Source organism: Ptychodera flava, chromosome 7, assembly GCF_041260155.1.
Source record: "Ptychodera flava strain L36383 chromosome 7, AS_Pfla_20210202, whole genome shotgun sequence".
Taxonomy (NCBI): domain Eukaryota; kingdom Metazoa; phylum Hemichordata; class Enteropneusta; family Ptychoderidae; genus Ptychodera; species Ptychodera flava.
In genome coordinates, this window is record NC_091934.1 from 29,138,847 (window position 1) to 29,166,212 (window position 27,366).

At 38.9% G+C, this 27,366-nt stretch overlaps 1 protein-coding gene across 2 annotated transcripts; it reads right to left on the reverse strand.

Moving 5' to 3' along the window:
• Positions 1-1,294: 1,294 nt before the first annotated feature.
• Positions 1,295-27,131, reverse strand: LOC139137210 (tumor necrosis factor receptor superfamily member 5-like). Of its 2 annotated transcripts, XM_070705198.1 has the most exons (9): positions 27,012-27,131; positions 22,695-22,812; positions 19,461-19,709; positions 10,317-10,603; positions 4,333-4,500; positions 3,938-4,096; positions 3,581-3,658; positions 3,083-3,195; positions 1,295-2,567 (listed from the first exon to the last, which is right to left on the reverse strand). In XM_070705198.1, the coding sequence occupies exons 5-9, from the start codon at positions 4,439-4,441 to the stop codon at positions 2,403-2,405; spliced, it is 624 nt and encodes a 207-aa protein (XP_070561299.1). In that variant the 5' UTR covers positions 4,442-4,500; positions 10,317-10,603; positions 19,461-19,709; positions 22,695-22,812; positions 27,012-27,131; the 3' UTR covers positions 1,295-2,402. The 2 variants fall into 2 exon arrangements, with proteins under 2 accessions (XP_070561299.1, XP_070561300.1); XM_070705199.1 differs by lacking the exons at positions 1,295-2,567; positions 3,083-3,195; positions 3,581-3,658; positions 3,938-4,096; positions 4,333-4,500 and having other exon boundaries at positions 10,392-10,627; positions 27,012-27,125.
• Between the last annotated feature and the right edge of the window lie 235 nt (positions 27,132-27,366).

Genomic DNA, 27,366 nt, shown 5'->3' on the forward strand with positions numbered 1-27,366 from the left:
TCCCGATGGAGGGACTGTACACTACGTCTGAAACAAAGTTCACACAAATTTTTTTGCCCTTCTTCACATGGTACATTGTTTAATCAAATACATTTTCCTCTTTCGTGATCAAATTTTGGAACTGCCCTATGGTTCTCAGTGTGTGAGTTACTACCACACAGAGAGAAACAGGAGTGAGACGCTGACTATCTAACACTTGCTTGCAGCAAACTTTGCAAAGAAAAAGAAACTGCATCAAATTTTTAAACTCAAAGTTTTCACCTGTTCACTACAAGGAGCCCATACTTATTACGGATAACAATGCCAATAGATTTGGATAAAAGCAGGGTGGTGGAAGGGTTATTGCTATTGCTGTCATGGTTTGGTATCTCCCCATTGTTTTCAATTGGATGGGTGAACCTAAGTGCAAGGTACGGGGGTGCCAGGGTTCAGAATTGCTTAAGTCAACCAAGGATTTAGATTAGACAGCTTTCACTGCACAGAAAAAAACATATAAATGAAATAAAATTTGAGAAAACACCCACCATTGCATCTTTTAAAAATACTGAAAAACATGCGCCCAAACAAAAGCACACAAACAATAGCACAAGATACATTACAATTTAAATTACACTTATAAAAATCTTCATGCAGAAACATCTAAAATGAACCGTACAAAATATTACAGAAATAATGAGCAAAGAAATAATTTCTGCTAAGATCTCAGCATCAGCAATGCTGGTCATAAATACAAGCGCTATGCTTGTGACCTTTGACCCTACCTGATGAAGGCCTCTCAGTATGTTGAATGTGAAACAACGTGAAAGAAAATACTTGTACACAGTGGTGTAAGTTCTTCCTTCCTGCCCAACATTTCCCGTTAAAAATGCCTTACAACATCACATGCAGTAATGGATTTCCATAATAAATTGTTATGTGGCACTGGCTGGATTCAGGGATATTTTTTTGACTGAGCTTCATCCGTTTATGTTTTGTGTCATAAATCATCAGCTACTGTCAAAACTACATTGCCCTCCCAACCAATATAGCATACTACACATCCAAAAAACATTAAGTTTTAGATAACTCTACATAAAAATAGTCTAGAAATAGCTGATGAAAACAAAATGTGATACTCTTCCAATATTGACTGATGGATATACCAGGTAACAAAGACAGGCAATACAACAACAGCATATATAAACTGTTGCCGAGCCCAACGTCAATATGGTACTTCAGAAGATGACCGTTATATTCCAGCCCTGTTATTGAAATGCGTTAAACAGGGGTGGTTGGTTTGGTCATTGTATGTTTTAAAATATTTCAAAAATTTGTACTTTATTCATTGGTTTTCCTTCAACTAGTTCCATGCCCTGTCTTTGTCTCTTCTTGGGCGTTCTTGGTTTCAACTATTTTTTTTAGATTTTTATATGTGAGTTTTTTCATAACCACAGCAAGTCATCAAGTTTAAATAAAGACTAACAATCATAATTATGATAAACCGATAATAGTATTTCGGCAATATTCTTGTAGTGAAAACAAAGAATACAAGCAATCACACCAACATTTGAACACCAAAACAATATTTTGCATACTATTTTTACAGCAGGTGACACAGACAGTCCATACAACAAACTTATGGTATATACGTACTGTATTTCATAGTATTGGGTACAGCACTTTTGCATGCACTTTTTTGGTTTGTTTATTTTTCTTTAATTTTTGTTTGAGTTTGTTTTATTTTTTTGTTTTTTTTGTTCCTTTGTTGTTTTTAATCCTCCATATAACACTGTCATATCAGGGGCAGAGGAGTTTGTGTAATGCACTGTTGTGAACCATGCGCCCCTTTATGGCAACAGCTTGGTGCCCGTTAAGAGGTCGTGGTTGATTTTGCAGAGATTCGCAGATCTATCGCTGATTTCCAGCGCTGGCTGATCAGAGTCAATCAGAAAGTGCATCTCATAAAACCTTATAAATTATGGTAATTAGCAATACACAATGTGGCCGATCTTGGGGTTCACACTGACTGTCGATGAAGAATGTCTTTGACTCAAACCTCTCCATCCAAACCAAATAGACATTATGATTCAACATTTTAATTAGTACTGCCACAAACTTTCATTGAATTTAACCTCATCCTACCAGGCCTAATGTTTTCCCATCTACTGAGCCAATAAAGAAATGGTATGGAGACAACAGCTGTACATATTTTAACCTACAGCAGGTTAAGTCAGCTAAAATCCTTCTAAAGTATCCATGATATCCAAGGACATTTAAATAATAAAGTCTTGATTATAATGCGACACAGTGGACATTTTATGCCTCAATGGCTTTAGCCAACTTGACCAGGTGGTGACATGTGAACTTGGGAGGATTACGATTCAGAGTGTTGTTCTACCACTTAGGCTTGGCTTTGTTCTTCTTTAAGGGCTTTTGGCAAGATGGGGGCTGACCTTTTCCAAGACACGAACAAATTTACCAAATGCAGAGTTGTCTTTCATGATCAGTATATCGATCAGCTTCCTCCTCTTGTCAAAGTCGCTGTGGATTTCTTTCTTAATTTCTGCTTCATCTTCTCTGGTGAACACCTGTCGATTTAACAACAATTTGTAGTCTGATTAAATTTTGGCGGAATGTGAATGACTGGAAAAGTAATGCAGAAAATATAGAGGAACATTTGGAAACAATCAGAGGATTGGTTTAGGTGGCATCATGATGTTCAAGGGTCAATATGAGCCAAATATTAATTGAGTTCAGATGTCAATATGAGCAAAATGTCAATTTAGTTCAGAAGTTAATATGAGCAAAATGTCAATTGAGTTCAAAGGTCAAAATGGGCCATATTATAATTGAGTTCAGAGGTCAATATGGGCCAATTATAATTGAGTTCAGAGGTCAGTATGGGGCCAATATGGGTCAAATGTCAATTGAGTTCAGAGGTTAGTACCAGGCAAAGGACAACACAGGACAATAATGGACAAAATCAAACCAGAAGAGCCATGACAAGCAATAGGGTCTATCTTTCAGAAAATTATGACAAGTTTGTTTGAATTCAGCCTTTCATGTGAAAATCAATGTTTCTACATTCTCAATAAGTACATACTGTAGACATTCTATCCAAGACTTGCTGATATGGCATATCTTCCGCTAATTTGGGTTTCAGCTCTCGTAGTTTGGATTCATTCTCCTCACTCATACAGCGGGGGCCAGCGGCATCTGGCAAATAATTCACATTGAAGATAAGTCAGTATGTTCGGACTGAAATTCTCATTAGATTATCATCAACTCTCAAAGATTTGTATTAGATTATCGCCACTCTCAAAAGCTTGTATTAGACTATCGTCAACTCTCAAAGACTTGTATAAGATCATCATCAACTCTCAAAGACTTAAAGGATTATCTCAGAGAATTTCCAGCAGATCCTAGGAGTGTTTTACGAAAAAATGATACTGGTATCGTTGATTGTAATCTAACAATGCTCCTACTGAGTTAAAAATCTTGACAGGATAATATCCTTTCTGAGCTAAAGCTTAATTGGACAATCTGAATTTACAGTGATTACCAAAGGAACTGGTGAGCAAATTTGTGAGCGAGACCTTACCTCCTCTGTCTGATTTGCGCTTGTGTTGTGGGGCTCTGCTTTGAGTTGAAATCACTCTTACTTCACCATTGCAATGACCTGCGCCAAAAACAAATCACTAATTATCATAATTCTTGTTGTTGTTGTCATTCCTGTTGTTGTTATTTACTAACATACTGTGTTCCGCTTCACTTAGAAAGGGTAATACCAATGACGACAAAGAAATCGTACTTTATAACTGAGCGCCGTCTGCAAGGTTTCACAGGTACAAAGAAAAATGTTTGGTTACAGTTGTGGAACTCTGAAATACCGGTAGCTGAAACAACTGAACAAATACAAGTATGAACAGAAAATTTATATACTATGTAATCTACATACCATTTGCACGGGATGGAATATCTCCATTTCTTGCTTTCATCTCATGGCCTTCCTCTTCATTCTGTGATTGGCTAAGTGGTGTAACTGTATTGGTTGGATTTGGCACCATGAGCTCACGTTCTCCACATTGCGTAGCGCTAATTCCTAATGCAATGCTACCTGTAAGAAAGAACACATAATATTTCCTTATAGATTACATTCTGTTCCATTTAGAAATAGTCATATAGTTTATGACAGGAATTGTACTTTAAAACAGAGCATCCCATCAGCTATCAAAGGTACAATCACAGTGCAAAATGTTTGATACATGGAATGAAGAAAATACCTGAAATTATTTAAAATACTTAGCACAGAGTGAAGAAATACTAAAAATCCATTCACTAAACTCTTCATACCATTGGCGTGGGATGAAATATCTCCATTTCCTGCACTAATCTGATGGCCTCCATTCTGACTGAGTGTTTGGCTGTTGAGTTCCGTTGTACTGCTTGAGTTGAGCATCATGGATCTGTTTCAGTGTGGACCTGGCTGACGTGTATCACTCAATCCATACGCAATGCTTGCTGTGAAAGTAAACACAAAGAAACATCTCCGTTGTTGATTTAAAGTAGATCGCGCCTTGGGGACAGATATTCGGACTCTCAAACTTTCACAATTCTTTTCTGATATATCACTTGTGGGGGTTCATTTTATAGCTCTTGATAAAAGAACTTTTTACTAGCTTAGTTTTTTCAAAATTCGAAATTTTATTTTTCTCCATAGAGTTAACACAGGGATGGCGGCCATTTTGAATTTTAAATATCGGTAAAGCTGGAGTTATTTGTTTCTCTAGTACGGAAATTTGCACTGTGACCCCCATTTTTTCTTATTCTTGATTTTGAAAGAGAATGGTTGAAAGATTCCTCAAGGAAAGTTTGAACAAAAGTTTAAGTCTTTCACTTTCAAGGCGCATACTATCCTTAACTTCTCAATACATTGTTTTTGCTAAAGGATAAACAGCAGACACAAATAACTTGGAAACCAACAATTTCATAATATCATATCTCTTGTATTGAGCAACTGCTTTCAAGCTCCATTACAGACAAAATATGTCTTATCTGGACAGTAAACAAGTTAATTACCTAGCAAGTTGCAGAGGAGGTTTTGACTTTGATTGCTAATTACCAAGGCACAAGGTTCAGTCGACATGAAACCAGAGTGTAGAAATGACTTGCATTTTGCTTTATGGGTAGCAAATAGCAATTTCTGAGAGGATAATAATCATATTGGCATAAACTATTTTGTTACAGGGGTTGATGCACCACATGGCATTAGGGAATAAAGCCAATATTTTACAAAATAACTTATAATCAGCACAAAATATGTGAAGTGTGACTTGCATCGTCTATTTCATATCGGTAAAATAGACATAAATATAGGCATATTTGTCCTGCATTCTCCTTGTCACCCATTCAACGAATGCAACCCAATCTGAACTCTGGTTTCATCTTGAATTGACAAAGTGCCTTGGTAATATTAACAACCACAGTTAGAACATCCTCTGCAAACAAGCCAGGTACCCCGCTTGTTTACTGTCTAGATTTTGCCTGTAAATGTGACTCATGCTGTGCAGCTTATTTGTCAATTTCTGTTGAATCCAAAGCACACAGTTTCTGGACCTACTCATACAAATTGACTGGAAATGCTGAATTTTCCAACTTGTCAAAACAGCCAGTATGTGTTATTGTCCAGTGTGACTGTTGGCAGAGTCAGAGTTGGAAATTCTGAGGAATATCGAATTTAATGCCCCCAGAGCTTCAGCAATTTAAATGTTGCAGGAAGCACAAATCTTCAGGTAAGCAAGTATTTTGGTCTCTGAGCTCCCAAGAGACATCCTATTGCTAAGCGCTTGTAAAATTTATTGTACTTGGGCCTCAGCCCAAGTACATTTGTTTTCATTCCGTGGGAAAAAACTCTGTAAGGTATAACCATTTCTGGCTGAGACCAGGGAGGGCAAAATGTCTTGGCTTCATCTTTCTTGGCATAATAAATGGCGTAATGATGTTAACTGAATGGAAGTGCTGCTCTCAGCCAGTCTTGAATAAGTGAGATGTGAATATTAATGCTTCTCTATCTGAGTTTTTGCCACAAAATCTTCTGAATATAATCAAAATGTGCATCGAAATGCAACAATTAATGCACCCTCCGTTTCCTAGGCGATGGCACGACCCTTGCTACACCCACTGGACGAGCCAAAGTGGGAGGGGTAATTTCAGTTTGGTCGAACAAGAGGGCTCGAGACCAGAATTTAACATTTAAACTTGAAACATGTTTAATCGCTGACAAGATGTGGACTAGTGTTAATCGAAGTAAAATTGTGAAAAGGAAAGGTTTTATATCCCGGACACAATGAAAAACATTACGACTGGAAACTGTACCCCCAGTTGAGAATAGTAATGCCAACAGCGATGGAGAACACTTATCCTTGAGCTGAGAAAACCAGACCATCATTTCGAAATAGAGCTGCAGATTCGAGAAGCTCGTTCAAAATAGCTAGGTACACCCCGAAGGGGTGGTTTCGAGTTTTGAGCGCAAATTTCGCCTCCTTCATATAGAAATCGTACGTTTGTTTTTCCAGGAGAACACACCATGTGACACAAAATTTGCATGTAAAGGGGTCGCCAGTAAGCACGTGGTCAAATCTGGCATAAGAAACAATATGAAATGTTGGGTAAAGCCAGTCCAAAATAAACTGATTTGAACTTTTGTGTTTTGTAATTTATACCACTGCAGTAACATTACCTTTTTTTGACAACATCACACAATGTAATACGTTTTGAAACTGAATACTCCGACGTATTCTGTGTCTCCTTTGCTAAAAAATATGGTATGCCGATTACCATGTAAGGAGATGATGACGTCAAGACAGATTTGTAGTGTGTTTGGTCCTGGATGGTGCACGAAGTTTTGTCAAGGTAGCTTGTGTATTTATTTCCTAAATGGGAGAGATTAGGGTCGATCTAAACGAAGGCCAAAGAATGTTATGATCCTAAGCGAGCTAAACTCTAACGCGAATGGTTGGATAATTTGGAGGATGTCTAGAATGATCTCGTCTCATTAAGATTATTTGGCGGTCAGTATTGAATTTCAACTGCGTCACAAGTTTGCGAAATGAGTATTCCGTCGAACGGTCAACGAACGATATTTAGAAATCTGGAGACATGGCACATCGCATTTTATTTTAATATTTATATTTTACAAAAGATGTAAGAAGCAATGATTTGTCGAAAATTCTGAAAAAAATATGGGAAGATTTGATCGCGAACACATTTTCACTTGGGGTCAACTAGCTCTGCGTACGATGCTGTGTGTTCCGCTACAGCTAATCGCCCCGCTCACCACAGCCCTGCAAAGACCCGTACGCGTACGTAGGGTCGGTGACTTCAAATCCATTTTGGGACTTGACGTAAAAAGCCAAATTACTGCCGAAATTCAGCGTTCTTGGGCCCAAGTCGTATCCCAGCCTACCTCAGCTACTCGATCGCTTCCAAAAATGACAGTCTTTTATTCACTTCTCGTAAATACCGTCGATGTCGGCAACTCTCTCGCTAGCCCTGCGTACGATGCTGTGTGTTAGCTGTAGCACATAGCATCGTACGCAGGGCTAGGGGTCAACATGGGGTCGCAGCCATGTGCCTCAAAACTTATTTCTGTCTGCACTCAAAAAACTCAAAAATGTCGGATATGAACCTGAAAAATCGATGCAATTTGTCAAACTTCGGCGAAATTTCAGCATATAGACAAAATTTCATCTAGGTAAGGTAAATTTACTGAAATTTGATCGACAAATAATCCTGAGCTTGAACGTGACAGCTCGCCTTCTCTGGGAAGTCAAGTATCCAGCTGCTCATACACAGTTGCCCATATGGCCAGGTTTATGAGATTGTTTTCAAGCGACGGCGGCAGACCGTACGGGGCTCTGGATATGAACCTACCGCCGGTGTAGCTGTAATAACTGTTGCGTTGTTTTTAGTGCCCACGGACGAAGTCCTGGGGGAGTTATAGGTTTGGTCATGTCAGTCCGTCCGTCCGTCCGTTCACGCAGATATCTCAGACATGCCCTGGTCAATTTCTTTCAAACTTTGCACAAGAATAGTACCCAACCCATACAGATGCACGTCGATTTGTTTCACAATGCGATCGAATTTGGCCGTGTTAGAGGACTTTTTAGTTTACACCTCCATAGACTCCCATGTATAAGGCAGTTCTCCATAGACTTTCATGTATAAGGCCAAGAAAAATAAAATTTAGTTTCTCATCGTATTCATATTGCCTAAAGGATGCAGTGACACAGTTTTTTGTCCCCACGGTAAAGTCCAGGGGGCTTATAGATTGGGTCATATCCGTCCGTGAGTCCATCAGTGAGTCCATCGGTTCACGCAGATATCTCAGACATTTTGACAAAATATCATGTGACCTTGGTGACCTTTGACCTCAAATATACATTATTGTCCATAACTCAGTAACCACAAGTGCTAAACCTTTCATATTTGGTATGATGGGACACCTTATGACGCCACATATTGTACCTCATAATTATGCGCATATCTAATTTTGAGCGAGCCAATAGAGCTAGAGGTCTGATTTTTGGTATATAGGGATAAGTTAACAATATAATTCGTATGGTGAGTCATTTCAAATTTACCCTTCTCTGGCTTTGCATCATTCATAAGATTGATCCTCATTACCAATAACTGATTCCTAAGTTGGTGACTTGTGTGCGAGGCCCTGTAGAATCCCGCGGGATCCTTAGGTTGAAAGGTTAGGTGATGAGTTTAGCCGCCTTACTCACCATCAACGCACAACGAATGAAAAGCCCATCTAAGAGTCAGACCGCCCACATTGGACCGACTGATCCATTAGCTCAGTTGGTAGAGCATCCGTAATGTCTACGGGGGTGTGGGTTCGAGTCCCGCATGGGTCACTTTTCATTCACCACTGTATATAATATAATTTGTTTGACAAAACGTCACGTGACCTCAATGACCTTTGACCTCAAATATACATATTTGTCCACAACTCAGTAACCACAAGTGCTACACCCTTCATATTTGGTATGATAGGACACCTTATGACACCATATATTGTACCTCATTAATTATGCGCATATCTTATTTTGAGCGAGCCAATAGAGCTAGAGGTCTGATTTTTGGTATATAGGAATAACTTAGCATACAATTATTATGACAAATGTGACGTGACCTCAATGACCTTGACCTCAAATATATATATTTGTCCACAACTCAGTATACCACAAGTGTACACCCTTCATATTTGGTATGATGGGACACCTTATGACACCACATATTGTACCTCATTAATTATTCACATATCTAATTCTGAGCAAGCCAATAGAGCTAGATGTCCGATTTTTGGTATATAGGGATAACTATAGGGTAGAAATCTAAATATGCCATCTAAATATTAGACATCTACCATCGAGAACAAAAGAAATTTGCTGTAATTTAATATTTAAGGAGTTTAAGCAATTTCACTATAAATAAAGACCCCTGTCTCAAACTCCACAAAAGTTGCTAAACATATTTTGCCGTTGTCATGCGATTGCTTGTTTAATAACCGTTAATCAAATGCCTAATTGACAGGAGGAAATTCAAGACCATATTTGAATAGTAGTATATATTGTCCTCAAAATTACTCTATCTCGGCCCAAGTACTCATTGCCTTCAGCAATACTGCCTGGTTTCTTATGATTTCATGGTAAATTTGTAAATACTGCCAGTGTGTGTGTGTGTGACTTTATTACTACTCAGAGGCTGTTGCGCTGAACCATGGAGGGAAATAGACAAAAGAATGAAACTACTCTATTTATGTATTATAGCAAATCGATGGTTAATTGTTAGGCACCCTTGAGTGCATGCAAAGGAGTTAACGGCATATGGAAAGAAATTGCTATTTGATCACTTATCATCCTTTCCAATCAAGGTCATTATTACATTTAAATTCTGTTTTTTAAGCGTGTTAAATACATGTAGCAATATAATTCCATGTTAAAAACTTCTGAGAAAGTGGTAAAACTTTCATTTTTCCTACTAGGCATAGCTGATGTTTCTTGTATATAATTTAAAATTTGGGAATGGCATCATCAAAGTGGCAAAACAAAATTATGGGATTTGTAAACATTTATATGATGCATGCAAATCAGTATTGAGGCAACTTGACGGCTACTGAGGGAGCTGTTGTCTTTGGTTCAAATGTTTGCTCTTTGGTTTTAAACTGGTTTGACCTGCCAGAGAACAGCTGATGGATGGAAGAAGTGGTGGTATAACATACAATGCACAAAGACTTTCTGTTGTGTATTTTGTCAAACATTATATTGTACCTATAGGTTTTCGATCTTCTTCGTTGCTTGAAACAGAATGTCTTCTTCTTGCGACAGTAACAGAGTGCCAAAACAAGAATCCAAGAAGAACAAGCAATATCACCAAACAGAGGACACCAACCAAAATATATATGGTTTGCTTGTCATTTTCTGCAGAGGATATCTTGCCGCCTGTTGGTGGTGGTGGTTGTGATGGAGAGGATGTTTTCAGAAGTGAGCTCCTGGAGACGAAGGATGAGTGACAGTTGTTGTGACATCTGTGATGAAGCTGGGAGACGGTAATCCCACTGATGGAGGAGACGGTAATCCCACTGATGGAGAGAAAGATACATTACTGAACAAGTGTTCCTTTCCATGATGAAATAAAACTCTATAATTTACATATCAAAATGTCACCAAGTGCAATAGTTATACAGGAAGATCTGTGTAGAGGGTGCTGTTTTTGAAGAATGTATGAGGGATGTTAGGGATGAGCAGTTTGCTGATAACATGGACTGATTATGTCATTTAAAATGTAGCATGTAATTTGCAGCCAAAGATTCAGGGGAGGATTGGAAATAGGGATGGAGAATGAAATTCACTCCATGGACCACTGAAAACCTGAAGTGGATGGGAAATTCCTGTTGTTGACAAATAGATATACACTGTGAAACCTACAGTTGACCAACTAAAATAGTGTCAAGTGGCCACATGAGGGTGGTTCTTTTTAAAGATGGCAACACCAGCTTTCACAAATTTTATGTGAACAAGTCATCGTTGATGACACAGTCCCCACTTGTTAATGGGTACTTTGATTACATGTCCTCAGAGAGGATAGAGTCCTCTTCATTAATTAGGTTTTGTGATAAAAATACTTTGACAGAGATGGCACTCATACCCATTCAGAATCCGATATCATAACAATTTTGCATACATACCTAACACTTAACAGATTATCACTGGTACCATATTTCATAAAGTTAGATGCAGTATTTACAAAACTATGAGATCAACATCTGTATCAAGTTTCATCAAATTTGACGTTGCATTTAATTTGTGGCTATATCACTCTAATTAGGAAAGTTCATTACTTATGCAATTACAAATTAATTATCAAAGTGAGACTTGAGTGGACACCATGGGTCATCAGTATGTATTAGGGAGATGTGTAGATATTTCATGGATAGTGTTTGATAGATATACCATAATTCATGAGGTACAGTATGAAGCATCATAAGGTCTTCCATCATACCAAATATGAAGGGTGTACCACTTGTGGTTACTGAGTTATGGACAAATATGTATATTTGAGGTCAAAGGTCACCGAGGTCACGTGACATTTTGTCAAAAAAAATTGTATTGCTAAGTTATCCCTATATACCAACCAGATATGAACTGAAAATGCTCACGTGTTTCATTATATATTGCAGTTATGTGTAAATTTGAACCTTTGGCACATGTTTGCAACTTCATTGAAAGTATTATGATCAACATAATGAACAATATTCACCACCGATTAATTCTAAAAGGTCATGAAGTATACAAATATGTAATTAGCTGAAATGAAAATATTAAAGTTCTTTGACTGCTGTCATTGTATCACCACTCTATATAGCAAGTGTAATTACCTTTGGCCAAGTCCTTCAAGCCATATATGCCGAACTGTGAAAGCTCATTAGATATGCAAATTATAATTTAATCCAATTAAAAATTGGCTGTTTTTGGAAAAGAAACTGCGCGCTGCAATCAGCAGTTTTGTCTATGGTGCACCGTGCGTGGGAGGCTTATCGTGAAAGACCAAGATTTACTATATGGCGTCTGATACGGATATGGTCCCATCGCAGAGATGAAAGTGGGCTTTGTGTAAGTTCAAAAGCACAGCTTAGCTCATCGTGCATCTAAACAAGTTGAGCGTGCTCAAAATAGGAGATCGATCACGATTTTGGGTGAAAAAACCGATTGTTTTCGGTGGAGAAACTGCGCGTTGCAACCAGTGGTTGGTTTTGCCTATGGCGGTCAGCAGGGCTGTGGAGGGAGGCCTTTAGCCGGCAAGGGGTGGACCATTGGGGAGTGGAAAATTTTCTAAGAAAAAAATTCCCCCAAATTTCAATAAAAAAATCAGCCAAGAAACTTTAGAAAACAGATGACGCACTTAGGTAAAAGAAAAAAAAATCCGTCAAAAGTTACTTTCTGAAACACATTTTTATTTTAGTCTGCATCAGATATACTATGATTCTTTGGCCAAGAAGGGGGGGGGGGGGAGGGGAGATCTGAAGGGTATAATCTGTTTTCATTTCAGCTGAGCGAACTAACCCGTCGTTGCCAGCGTTTAGTTTCTGTACAATGGCTAATTTCCATTGCGCACGTTTCTTCTGACTGTCATGTATGAGTACGACGTCTCTGACTTTAATTTCATTCGTAGTGGAGCCCCTCACATAATTAAAGTCTCGTTCCTTCAGTGCGGTCAAGTATTCGTTACTCCAACGAGCGTGAAATTGCTCTAAAAGTCTTGAAAGACGATGAGATCTCTTTTCCAAGACGGTTTGCGACCTGTAGTTTGGCTCGCGTAGTTCGTCGACGTTGATATGTCGTACGGTAAGGGACCGTTCAGTTTTTAAAACGGCCGGGGGGGGGGGGGGGCCGGCAAAATCCAGGGGGGGGGGGTCATCATAATTTTGGAATCCGCAAAGGGGGGGTCATCGCTTTTTCACTTGTAGGAAAGGGGGGGTCACCACATTTTCAAAAACATAATACCAACAATAAAGTTCACTTTATGCCATGGCCATGATCGACCCTCTTTACCGGCGGGCCGCCTTCGGCGGCCCACTACAATAAATATACATTATGTATTACCCATGACCCTCTTAACGGGCAGACGCCTTTGGCGGCCCACTCCAATTAGGTTCACTTCATGCAATGGCCATGATTGACCCTCTTTACCGGCGGGCCGCCTGCGGCGGCCCACTACAATAAATTGACTTTATGTAATACCCCACAGCAATCTTACCATAAAATTCCCAATTGAAGCCGCGGCTTGTATTAGAAACATTTTTGAGGGACCCCTGGGATCACGCACTGAATAATGGTAATGGCCGCGCGCCTTCAGCGGCCCTGTCCAGTAAAGTCTACTTTATGCAATAGCCATGATCAACCCTCTTTAGCGGCGTGCCACCTTTGGTGGCCACTAGAATAAAGTTGACTTTACGTAATGGCCCATGACCCTCTTAACCGGAGGGCTGCCTTTGGCGAACCACTGCCAATAAAGTTTTTTTATACAATGTCCATAGACATGAGTTGTCTATGGAAATGAAGTTAAAAATTGCCTTACAGTCGTCCTAATTAACAGACGTTTCAATGGATGTGGCTGAGAAGTTTGTGCACTGGCATCTCTGCTACACGAATAAAGTGCGCCGCGTACCGGAGTTCAAATCCAAACCATGCGGGTAAATTTGACATGGGTTTTGGTTATTTTTCAGGGGGGGGGTCATCAATTTTTTCGTCTAACAAAGAGGGGGGTCATCTTTTTTCACAAAAATGCAGGGGGGGTCTATATTTTTTTGAACACCGGCGACAAGATTTTGTCGCCCCCCCCCCCAGGCCGTAAAAACTGAACGCTCCCTAAAGTGGTAATTGTTCGGCCGACGATGAGTTGCGACGGAGTTAGAGGTAGGGGTTCGTTGCAGTCGCCGTACACGTAAGTCAGTGGCCGATCGTTAATTACTGCTTCGATCTCTGTGAGTAGTGTTCTTAGCTCATCTTCGTATATGAAAGCTCGTCGCAGTACTTTCTTCAGGCATAATTTTGTAATGCCAATCAACCGTTCCCAGAACCCCCAAACCAGGGGGCTCGCTTCGGTATGAAGTCCCATTGGACGAGGTGGTTCGCGAGAAATCCCCTTACAGATGGCGAGTTCATGATTTCGTGAATTTCCTTCGCTGCTGCATGATATGTTGATGCGTTGTCACTCAAATGAAATTCGAAAGAGCATGTTGAGTTGTGAAATAGGATTTGGAATGGCATGATGTGTTGTCAAATGAAATTCGAAAGAGCATGTTGAGTTGTGAAATAGGATTTGGAATGACATGTTGTGTTGTGTTGTGAAATGAAATTCGGAAGAGCATGTTGAGTTGTGAAATAGGATTTGCAATGGCATGTTGTGTTGTGAAATGAAATTCGAAAGAGCATGTTGAATTGTGAAATAGAAAATGGAATAGCATACACAGTTGTGGAATAGGATACGGAGTAGTGGAATAGCATGTTGAGTAGTGAAATAGAAAACGGAGTTGCATGTCAAGTTGTAAAATCAAAGTAGTAATTTTGGCATGGATTGTACACCATACATTAACAGTGTCACAAAGTGTGATTTACTTTTAAGTATTTACTTTGTGGAGACTGAAAAATCATTGTATTTAGTCAAATGTACATTTTTGATCATCCAATAACTTATTCACTTCAAAGTGTCAGAAATCAAGGCCAAGACTCAATGATAGTGTGTCGTGCCATAGATATAAGTTGGCAAATGGAAATTGGATCAAACAGGGAGGCGTTTTTAAGAAAAAAATTGACCACATTAAGAGCAGCAACAGGTCATAATCTGCGGGGTCAATGTTGGTCAAAGGTCATTACCTGGCAAGGCCAATTTCAAAGGCCATAATCTGGGAGGGTCAATTTTTGTCAAAGGTCACAATTCTGGTGGGTCAATTTTAGTTTTAAAAGGTACAATGTGCAGTATGGATGGGCTCATACATGTTATAGTTGTCCTCGGTTGGTTTTCACTTGATTGTTTTCATTCTAGGTACTTTTTTATTGTCATGCATGACTCTTCCTGTAACCATAAATATCCATATAAACTGAGCTTGTGAAAAACAAGTCATCGTTGATGAGACACAGTCCCCACTTGTTAATGGGTACTTTGATTACAGGTCCTCAGAGAGGATAGAGTCCTCTTCATTAGGTCTGTGATAAAAATACTTTTGAATAAATTCGCTTGATACATGTCTGAGCTGTAGTTCAGGACATGAAAGAATCGTAATAAAATGGCCACATGGCGGCCTTATTGGATCGTATCACAGAACAAATCTATGTGCATATGTATGACAGACATCCAGCTCTATGGGTTTGCTCAGAATTAGATATATGCATAATTAATGAGGTACAGTATGAAGCATCATAAGGAACCACATAAGGAAGGGTGCACCACTTGTGGTTCCTGAGTTATGGACAAATATGTATATTTGAGGTCAAAGGTCATCGAGGTCATGTGACATTTTGTCACAATAATTGTATTGCTAAGTTATCCCTATATACAAAAAATCAGACCTCTAGCTCTATTGACTCGCTCAAAATTAGATATGCACATAACTAATGAGGTACAATATTTGGCGTCATAAGGTGTCCCATCATACCATATATGAAGGGTGTAGCACTTGTTGTTACTGAGTTATGGACAAATATGTATATTTGAGGTCAAAGGTCACCGAGGTCACATGACATTTTGTCAAAAAAATTGTATTGCTAAGGCCCAAAATAAAAAATATGTGCTGTTCCGATTACCCGACCTACCCCAATTTTATCCCCCCGACCCTAGACTTTTTAGAGCTTCGTAAACCCGGAAGTAAAATAATGATATGAAAAAACGTGAAACGTGTTTAGTTCGCTTTTGATCCTTTTTGATGTACATAAAATGTTGTTGAAACAATACCACGCGTAAATTTCTGTACGCTGATTTTGCATATGAAAGCCAGTTGAGAGTTACGTTCACAAAAGTTCATTGCCCTAGCCCGATAAGGTTTCTGTGTCACATCATCTCTGCACGATCGAGAAAAGGAGACAAACTGAAGGTTTTGTGCATCATATGAATGTCCATAACACTGAAAATAATTCCGATAGCAAAATTGACACGAAAAATTGGACTTAATATTGGACTTTACTGGTACAGAAACATGCCCAGTGCAGACTGCATAAGCATTGAAGCAAGCTGTGGTGTCAATGGGCACATGGGCCTGGTTTTTGAATTCAGTGAACAGACACTGACTCATTTTTAAGATCAAATAAACCCTAAAATTAACTGTCGGTGACAACCAACCTTTCTGTTTGTTATTTTCCCCATTCTAAAATGACTGAAAAAAAGCAACTGGAGCAAATCTGACATCGGGAAAGACTCAACTCCGCATTCAAGTCAAACAAGGGATCTGACCCTCTAAGTTGTTCGTTTTAGCTCTACTGAGTCTGCGCACAAACTACAAGACCAGCTAGGTCACTACAAAAAACAGCTCACTGGTTTGCAAAGGGCAATGTTGATCCAAACGTACAGTAGTGAGGGATGATATACGCACAGTAAAAACGTCAAAAACAAGCACATTATTTTTTTCAGAAGCTACAAAACATTTTTTTATAACTACAATAGATTTTTTTCTTGGCTTGTGTAGTGCAGACAGTTCAGTAAAAATGAAAAAATCCCTTGAAGGTACAATGAGAATGGCTGGCTGTTGTTAATTTTAATGTTTGAATGTACATTAAGCCCTATGTAAGCAAACTTACAGAATATGTATGAACAAACATACAGAATAATTAAGTATGAGGGAATATGCTACAATTTTTAGGGATATTAAAGCTTATGAATATTAATGAGCCGTCCGCCACTCTTGGAAGCCCTATACATTCACAACAGTGACACCCAAATTTGTTGACTTTTGAAAAAATCTTATAGAGGATGGTGTTTGGAGCCAGCAGCTTGGATTGTGTAAGCAAGTGATTTATGGCTTGTAGTATGTATATCACAAGTGACATCACTGCAACATTAAAACTTACATAAGATGTCCTTAAATGTTTCAGTTAAATCCCCCCAAAATTTTAAAATCCCCCTGAAAAATTCCAGGAGAGGGGGACCAATCCCCCCTGGTATAGTATCCTAGATGAAACACTGCATTGATGACAGTAAATATTGTGTTGTGTCAGTTCTTACAAGTCAGACTTACCTGTGGATAAACAGTTCACTTTCCTGTCAAAGAATTGTAATTTAGCCATATCAATTTCCGTGGCAGTCTAATAAACCACACACTTCAATTCTACTGATGAATATTTTATTTTAATAAATTGGTATTCAATTTGAGTGCATTTCATGAGGAAATTGTTTACTGGTAGTTTGTTTGAAAGCGTACAAAATGCACATTGAGAAATTAAAAAAAAATGAAAAGAAAATTCCCTACCTACCTACCCTATTTTTGAAAACCATGTAATCGAACAGCACAATTTTTTTTTGGCCTAAGTTATCCCTATATACCAAAAATCAGACCTCTAGCTCTATTGGCTCGCTCAAAATTAGATATGCGCATAATTAATGAGGTACAATATGTGGCGTCATAAGCTGTCCCATCATACCATATATAAAGGGTGTAGCACTTGTGGTTACTGAGTTATGGACAAATATGTATATTTGAGGTCAAAGGTCACCGAGGTCACGTGACATTTTGTCAAAAAAATTGTATTGCTAAGTTATCCCTATATACCAAAAATCAGACCTCTAGCTCTATTGGCTCGCTCAAAATTAGATATGCGCATAATTAATGAGGTACAATATGTGGCGTCATAAGCTGTCCCATCATACCATATATGAAGGGTGTAGCTCTTGTGGTTACTGAGTTATGGACAAATATGTATATTTGAGGTCAAAGGTCACCAAGGTCACATGACATTTTGTCAAAAAAATTGTATTGCTATTAGCAGTTATCCCTACATACCAAAAATCAGACCTCTAGCTCTATTGGCTTGCTCAAAAATTAGATATGCGCATAATTAATGAGGTACAATATGTGGCGTCATAAGGGTGTCCCATCATACCATATATGAAAGGTTTAGCACTTGTGGTTACTGAGTTATGGACAAATATGTATATTCGAGGCAAAGGTCACCAAGGTCACGTGACATTTTGTCAAAGTGTCTGAGATATCTGCGTGAACGGATGGACTCACTGGATGGACTCATGGACGGACATGACCCAATCTATTAGCCCCCTGGACTTCATCCGTTGGGACTGAAAACTGTGTCACTACATCCTTTTTGCAATATGAATACGATGAGAAACTAAATTTTTATTTTTCTCGGCCTTGTACATGGGAGTCTATGGATTGCCTTATACATGGGAGTCTATGGACTGCCTTATACATGGGAGTCTATGGACTGCCTTATACATGGGAGTCTATGGACTGCCTTATACATGGGAGTCTATGGACTGCCTTATACATGGGAGTCTATGGAGACTGCCTTATACATGGGAGTCTATGGAGGTGAAAACTAAAAAGTCCTCTAACACGGCCAAATTTGATCGCATTGTGAAACAAATCGACGTGCATCTGTATGGGGTAGGGTACTATCCTTGTGCAAAGTTTGAAAGAAATTGACCTGGGCATCTCTGAGATATCTGCGTGAACGGACGGACGCACGGACGCACACACGCACGCACGCACGCACGGACGCACGCACGGACATGACCAAACCTATAAGTCCCCCCGGACGGTGTCCGTGGGGACTAAAAAAGACCAGACAGGGATTTTGAGTCCCTATGAGAGCCGTGTTGGGTTAGGAGCTCAGATATCTTATCCTGAAATGGACACCCCCAGTGACATTAACCCTTATCATGCCAGTCCTGTCACTTTCCCAAGTTTGTGAACAGCCCTATTGAGCCGAAACCTACATGTACTGGTAGACATTTTCAACACCTTGGCATGTAATATTATAGCAGATTGCGTATTCTGTTTGCAGAATCTATGGTTGTGTCTTTTCAGAGCCTACAAATGTACAAGTCTTTGTTGAAATGCAAGGTACGGGGCATGTTTATGGTTCTATGGCTTTAACTATAGATACATGAAGTAGCTTTACCCATGAACTCGGCATGACAAGGGTTAGTGCCTCAGCCTAGTCATTTGTTTGTACTGATTCACTGTTCTGACAGTTAAAGGGGCAGTCCTCAATCCTGGTTCTCACATAAGTAGTTGTTGACATTGACTGTTTATGTGATTTCAGTCTGCATTCTCCCTTGTACACAGTTACTTAATTTGCCTAGAGATAAAGCTGATAAAAACCTGCCCCTTTAATTGAGACTATAACACTACAAAAATGCTATCGATAGTTGTGTGTTTGATGATGTGCTGATAAGTGAGGACTCACCCGGTGGATCAGCTTTTCGGCATCTTTCTCCAGATCCACTGTACTCATATCCATCATCACAGGCACATGTTCTATCACTGGTACCATTCTTGTTGGGCTCCTCTACCACACGCTCATGACGTTTGTCGCATAGTTTGACCTTGACACAGTCAGTTTGGGAATTCAAATCATCCTGGTAGTAACCACTTTCACAGGGCTGGCATGAACCATCATTAGGCTGTGACCGGCAGTGACTTGCTACTCTGTTGCCTGTGTAAAGCAAAGCAATGAACTTATATTGAACATTTGTAAAATAAAAAGTCAGGGCTTGTGATTTGAAAATGGCTGCGAGCTGAAAATTGCTCTCCTGAAATAAGCTGTGTGAGTGATAGGAGGGTTAGGCCAAAAAAAAAAAAAAATACCGCAATTATACGGTGTGCGCTCAAATTTGATCAGAATTGGTATATACCAGTATGGGTTACCAATGATCAACATAAATGTTGTTTCTATCTGTTCAGTGGAGGAAAATTCTACGTTGATGTTATGGCAATGATTTCTGCACAGTACAACCAGAAAAATAGTGACAACAACTCACTGTTTGCTCCCATATATTTATCAAAACAAGTCAACAATTGTATGAAACATGGACATACATATACAGACAGACTGACATACACAGACTGGCACAGAGTGATGACATTGACCCCAAGTGTGCCTTGGCCCATGGAGAGTAGCAAAGATATAACAAACAGCTGAAAGTAATGATAAAATAGTCAAGTATAGGCCTATACAGGCACTGAGAGTGAATATGTTACAGCAATTTGATTAGTTTCTTTCCTTTTCTACTTCTGTGATAATCTTTAAGACAATCAATCTGCAAGGCAGTTTATGTATTGACAAATATGTTATCTTTTACAAGCACACAGCAAACTGTTCTTGATTTTTTCATTTACAATATTTGACATAGACTGAAATACATAACATGCAACCAATGTTTACACTTTGCCCATACACCAGATACATGGAGAAATTTCAACATACAATCATCAACTCAGAAACCCTACATGGAAAAGTAAACATTTTCTTCCAGAACAGCTGGTGCATCCACATCTGAAACAACTTACAAACTTAATAACGAATTACACAAGGATGATGACACAAGAGATAAAGTTAAACTGTGGTGAACTTGACTATTCCTTTCGAATCCTTACCTAACTTGACATCTTAAACTAAAATACACTGCATGGTTAATTGCACACAAAAATACATCGGGGTGGACCATTTGCATGATAAGGGACGGTGTCTGGAAGATCGATGAGGTACATTATCTTTTTTATCCAATCATTGTACATTCTTTTTTCCCCACTCTCCCATCTTTTCTTTTTGTCAAACCTTCTCTGGCTGAATTTTTATTGGCATTTGTTTGGAATTTTTTCAAAATCTGCCAGGATTTTTTTACTGCATTTCAACACCAAATACTGTCTATGGTTGCAGCTGGTCTGTTAATATGTAACAGTTCATAAACAATGACAGGAAATGAGTCAAGATCAGTGGAGTTTGCCTGTTTCTCACTGGCATGCCTCCTGCGCATTTGCAGGATTTCACTTTTTCTTACCTCAGTTGCACATTTTTGACACTGATGTGTTCATTTGAACAAATTCACATTTCAACCCCTGCATCATATCTACCTGTACACCAAATACTGAGACGGTAGCTTTGGCGGTATGGGAGCCTTTGTGTGTACGTGTGACGGACATACATCCGCACATACCACAAATATACAGACATACAGACATGCAAATCAGATGCAAATGAGCTGATTCAGCTTATACGATAACCTCGCATTGGTACACCAAATGTGAGCTAAAAAAAAAAATGTTTCTGGTCAGCGCACGTGTCACTTGAACAACAGCGCATCACCCTTTTTTTCTGTTTGTGGCCGGCGGCCGTGACTGACACCAAACCAAAATGGCTGAAGAGAAAGAGAAAATTCTTTGGGGGGCATGATCAGTGACTGCATGAACAGTATATATATGTGACTATATTGATAAAATTGTAAAACTGACCCTCCTCCCTCCCTTCCTTGAAGTAAAAAAAATAAAAATAAAAAAAAATAAAATATGCGTCACCGCACCATTTTTTAAAGAAAGACCTGACCAGAAACATTTCTTTATTTTGGCCTTACTGAACGGCTCCCCTGAAAACAGTAAGGGGAGTGCATCAATAAAATTTATTATGAACAAACTAGTCACAGTCTTTTTATAAATTGTAATGCAATAGAGAGTAGTTATTGCAACAATTTGTGATAATAACACAAATTATAAATACAGGAGCCTGTGCTGACAATTCAGTCCATGAATGGACATTGAACAATGTTGATAACTCAGAAGTGAAAACTTAAAATAAGTCATCAAATGTTATAGCTATTTTATGCCGAAGCTGTAAATGTTGTCTCAGAATGAAATAAAATGAAAGGAACTGGTCATTAATTTATCACTGGAGTTCTGTTTACATGAATGTGACGATCAAACTTGGGATCATCTGGGACCACCGCCTGTATTACGCATCAACGTACAAAAACCTGGGTTGATTTCAAGACTTTAAGCTGCCCTAAAACACCCTCTGGATCAGGACAAATTGATCCAACGCTACTTAGGCTGTCCTCGAGCATTAAGACTGCTTTTATTACACCAATGTAAAAGTTACATCAGTGTTGTAGCAATATACATGTAACTTTCTCCGTGTGAACGAGGTATATACTTTCTGTACCATCTACTACTGAAAGAAACTGTTCATATCTACCTGTACTGTAAGGATCCAATAATACAAAAATAAACGCTGATTAGGCCAAATAAAAAAATATGTGCTGTTCCGATTACATGGTTTTCAAAAATAGGGTAGGTAGGTAGGGAATTTTTTTTTTTCAATTTTTTTTATTCCTCAATGTGCATTTTGTGCGCGTTCAAACAAACTATCAGTAAATAATTTCCTCATGAAACACACTCAAATTGAATATCAAACTATTAAAATAAAATAAAATCACGTAATTTCATGCGTTTCATGTTTTTTCATATAGTTATGCTTACTTCCTGTTTATGAAGCTCAAAAAAGTCTAGGGTCAGAGGATAAAATTGGGGTAGGTCGGTAATCGGAACAGCACATATTTTTTATTTTGGCCTTAAGCAAATATGGCTCTCTGAGCTCTATGCAAAGTGTGACCTGCTGTTCCTTATTCTTATATAGCAGATACCTTACCTGGAGGGCACATGTAGCAGCACACCCCATTGTGGATGTACATTTTATCTGGCTCAGAGCATGTTTCTGTGGGGAAGCCATATACATAGATCTTGTTCTTGTGAAGAAGAGGAAGGATCTGGAAAAGATACATTGAAAACTTTCCATAAACTACTTGAAGAAATCATTGACAGTGATACTCTATGATACAGTGGAAATTAACTTGTCACTTTACTTGCCTCCAAGTAAAACAACTTAATCCTTTCACCCACTATACAGTACATGTAGTTTGCCCCCAACCTATTGTTCTACATGTATATGGTGATTGTGGACCTTTTTACAGGGACTTTGGGATAAATAGGTTAAACCTTTCACACTATTTCCCTTTGTAGAGGTCCAGTTTTACCACTAAAAAAAAGAGTGTACCAAAATTTGGCAGTGACAGGGATTAATACACTTTTTAAAAAAATTGAATTTGTGGAAAAATTTGTTCCCACTCTAGTGTATCTAGGTGTGAGAAAGCATTGTAAAAAGCTACCAAATCAGAGTGAAAGAACATGCTGTGCATCTCAACATATTTTGTCTTCCACTCATCACAGCTTTACCCTATTCAGATTCAGATTCAGAAAACTTTATTATCTCCTCTAGAGAAATTTACATGTGGTTCTTAACACCAAACACACAACACACAATACACACAAAGGTTATAGAACTGAGACTGGACATTACCCTAATTTGACTTGTTTAAAATTGAAATTGAATTCGGAATAAAACTCAGCTTCGTTCTCACAGCTCTACACTTTGGAACCCGTAAACGATGGCCTGATGGCAGGTTCTCATAAAATCTACTTAAGACGTGATTTTGATCATTTAAAATCTCTTTTGCCTTCTTTTTCATGCGTCGGATATATAGATCACCGAGATTTAACTGTCGCCCATCAACAATCTTGTTACATATATTCACAATTCTACCTAGAATGCTTTTGCCACACAAACTCAAACCTCTAAACCAGCCTAAAAATGAAAATGTTAACACGGATTCGATAAAACAACGATAAAACGTTTTTAAGATTGCAGAATTGACACTGAGTGATCTGAGCTTCTGAAGGCAATAAATACTGGACTGACACTTTGAGTTAATCAATGTGTAATCAATGTGTGCTTTAAAATTGAGCTTGTTGTCTAAAATAGTACCTAAATATTTGTATGTAGTAACCCTTTCTACTGCAACATCATCTATCAAAAGACTGGGAATGACTGTTGGTTTTGTCCTGAAATCAATGACCATTTCCTTTGTCTTTTTCACATTCAAATCAAGATAGTTTTCTTTGCAACCTTTTCGAAATATTTAGGTAGCAGAGTTGGATAAATCTACTAACGCAGAATCATCAGAATACTTGACAAGTGGAGTAGATTCATTACCATGACAATCATTTGTGTAAAGTGTAAATAGAATCGGGGAAGGAACAGTATACCCTGTGGAGCTCCAGTAAAGGTGGACCGATCCGAGAGATGTGAATAGGTTGACTCATAGCGAACCCTTTGAGAGCGATTTACAAGAAAATCAACGATCCAAAGAATAAGTTTGGGGTTGACATTAAATTTAAGAAGTTTTGTGCCATGAGATGGGGTTGAATTGTATTAAAGGCTGATGAGAAATCTATAAACAACAAACGCACAAATGCACCTGGATTTTCAAGATGACTATACACGTGATGCAACAGATCTAGGCGTAGCCAGACTAACAGATCTGGTCAAATTGGTGCACTTGGCCACATCTATAAATATTCATATATTTACTTGAACAGTTTCCCATCCCACAGATTGAACTCCATAAATCTAAAATCTTTATCCTGCCATAGTCCCTCTTGTGATCCTGCCAAGTTCATTTGCCACATAAGGTCTTGAAGTTGGTTCAAACAATAGCACTGGTCGCAATTTCAGGTTTGTTGCTAAATATAGCTGCATGGGTGCAACAACAGACACTACTGCTTGAAATGCAGACACATTTTGTTGTGCATGGCTTTTGTTGCAGCTTGTAGTCTGAGCCATAAATTAGAATGACGTTTAGTATCCATTGTAACACTAGAAGGTTTGGTCGTTCATGTGAAAAATGCGAACAAATAGTTATTTTTACATATTAATGAATGAAAAATGACATAATTTGTGATCACTACCATTAGACTCAGGTCTGTGGTTAGCTGTGATATTGCAGCGGTACTTGTGGCTTATATCGAACTCGATCGGGTCATTGTGGCGATGACCTCAATGACCCGAGCGTGTTTGATACACGCCACAAGTACCGCAGCGATATCACAGCTAGTCTGTGGTTAAAACCACAGAGGCAGGACATCACACATGTAGTATTTTAACATAGACTAACACATTATTGACTTAACCTGCTACAACATACAATGCCCAGTGCTAGTGAAAATCATACAGAGTTGGCTCGATAAAATTTTACTGACTTGGCAGATGGGAAGTAATACTGTTTGACAAGGTTAAGGTTACAGTAGCTCTTACCCCTTTCACCACCATGGTTTTGTTCCAAATCCATTGTTTTCTATGGTAAGGTTGGACCTCTAAACAGGGAACTGGGGTGAAAGGGTTAAATCAGTTTAAAATACCTATTTTCAAACAAAACAGAAGGTTCTCTTGTGAACTGACCATCTTCATGAAAACAGACAAATTGTACCAGCACAGGTACCTTCAGTAAGTCTGTATATGATATTTGATGCTGTATAACTGCATGTTGTACACTTCAATAAATATTAAAGTCTGTTCTAGCAACTAAATTAATCACAGAAATAAGTAGATGTAGATGGAGTATAAAAGCAATGTGAAAAGTGACTGTGTATCGACCAGAGATACAAGCTTATTATAATATTTCCTGTCTTAGCTTGCCATGCTGTTACATCTTGTAAAACCACTAGAATTTCACTCTTTCATGTACAGGGGCTGTTTTTTTATTAGCTTTATCTCTGCAGTACAAACTGAACAACTAAACATAACTCCCGGCGGAGAACAAGGATTCAAATCACATAAACAATCAATGTCAACAATCATTAATACTTGAACCAGGGATTGAGTACTGCCCCTTTAAATATCTACGAGGTAGTCCACTACCCAACTGTTTTTCAAGGAGTGATCTACTAGTATGTCATGACTAGAACTGCATACTTGTATAGAAAATGCATGATTTCTGCAGGAAAGTCCTGCAGGAAAAGCTTCATGCATACATCCATACCAAGATACATGTATCCATCCTTGCATGTATTAAGGTGCGGAATTGTGTTTTTGCCGTGTTTATCATTATTAGCTACCCATAGAGAATACATGTACCGGTAGTTTAGAAATGACACAATTCAACACCTTACTACAAATGACGCACTATTGTTCCCTCAGTGTGTTGTGTTTTGGGCTTAGCCCTACCATGGCTGTAAAATATTTTACATCCATGGCCCTACGAGTAAGTCTTTGTGGTCCACGGCGTAGTGGGAGCAGATTCGTGAACAAGGACCTGTAGAAGGGGCTAGACTGGTCTGACCACAACAAAAACAACATAAAAAAAAAACACTTTTGTTCTTCAATTTTATTACCAAATAACGAACGTAAACAACGACATTAAATATCTGGATTACTGTTGCCGATGGTCCAACCGACTGAGTAGAAAGTAAGAGTTGAACGATAGGTGTTGGTGGAAACACACCTTTGTATAAAACAAAATGTTTTCCTTGAGGTCTCTAACCTAGCCAGCTACCATCTAGCCGTACGTCACGTTTATGTGGCGTGGGCTCGCTGACAACACACATACACGTTGGGGCGGGGCTACCGCTATTCCAACATGATACATTCCTAATTAATTATTACTCTAAGTCTAACGACTTCTTAGATTATCCATGTGTAACATAATCCAAACTCTTATCAAACTGCATAAATGCCAAGCGCGGCACCAATTATGCTGTGATGGTGAGTCATCGTCGTATCACGCGGCATCCATCATGGCGGCACAGGTTTTGTGGTTGTGGCCGTGATGGCGGCAACTGTGCAATGTGCATCTAGATCTCTACATCCTATAGCACCCCTGGCCTCCTCCTTTCGGGATGAGGTTCGTTGATAGTGTGCAGTCGATCTACTTACGGCTCAAGAGCGGGCACTGCTACAGTCAACAGCGAAACCTGATTGTTTTGTTGACTTACACTCCAGCCAACGACGTCTCTGACGTCGATGTCAGTCGACCAGAGCACCAAATCATAAATGAGCGGAGATGCAACTGTACTATCACGCGTGTACCGTGCACAAATGATCGAGTTTGTATATAAACAGCGAAACACTTACCACAATCAGAGATAAAAACGTCCGCGTGGGTCCAGAAAAACTGCTGGTGATCATAGTTTGCAATACAGAAGACTGAAAATGTTTCCAAGATATATTTCCCAGACTGTGCCCAGACTGCTTTGCGGGGATGTCATAGGACCGCTGTCTGGCGGCGCTGTGTTCGCAACTGCCTCGTTAGGGGCCGTGGATAATTAAGCCTTTGAGTGCCAAAGTCAACTTTTGTAGCCTTTACAGAAAATAACATAGCCAGCAACTTTTTTCAGATCTGAACAATTTTTTCCAGATTTTACCCCAAATTATGGTCAAAAATTGTAAGTCATTGAAAATTTATGTCCATTTGATCCAAAGTTATCAC

Coding starts and splice junctions, on each gene's coding strand:
- LOC139137210 (XM_070705198.1), bottom strand. CDS start 4,441: ATGATGCTCAACTCAAGCAGTACAACGGAACTCAACAGCCAAACACTC. Junction 3,659..3,937: donor TATTCCATCCCGTGCAAATG/GTATGTAGATTA, acceptor TTTTTGGCGCAG/GTCATTGCAATGGTGAAGTA. Junction 2,568..3,082: donor TCTTGGATAGAATGTCTACA/GTATGTACTTAT, acceptor TTAAATCGACAG/GTGTTCACCAGAGAAGATGA.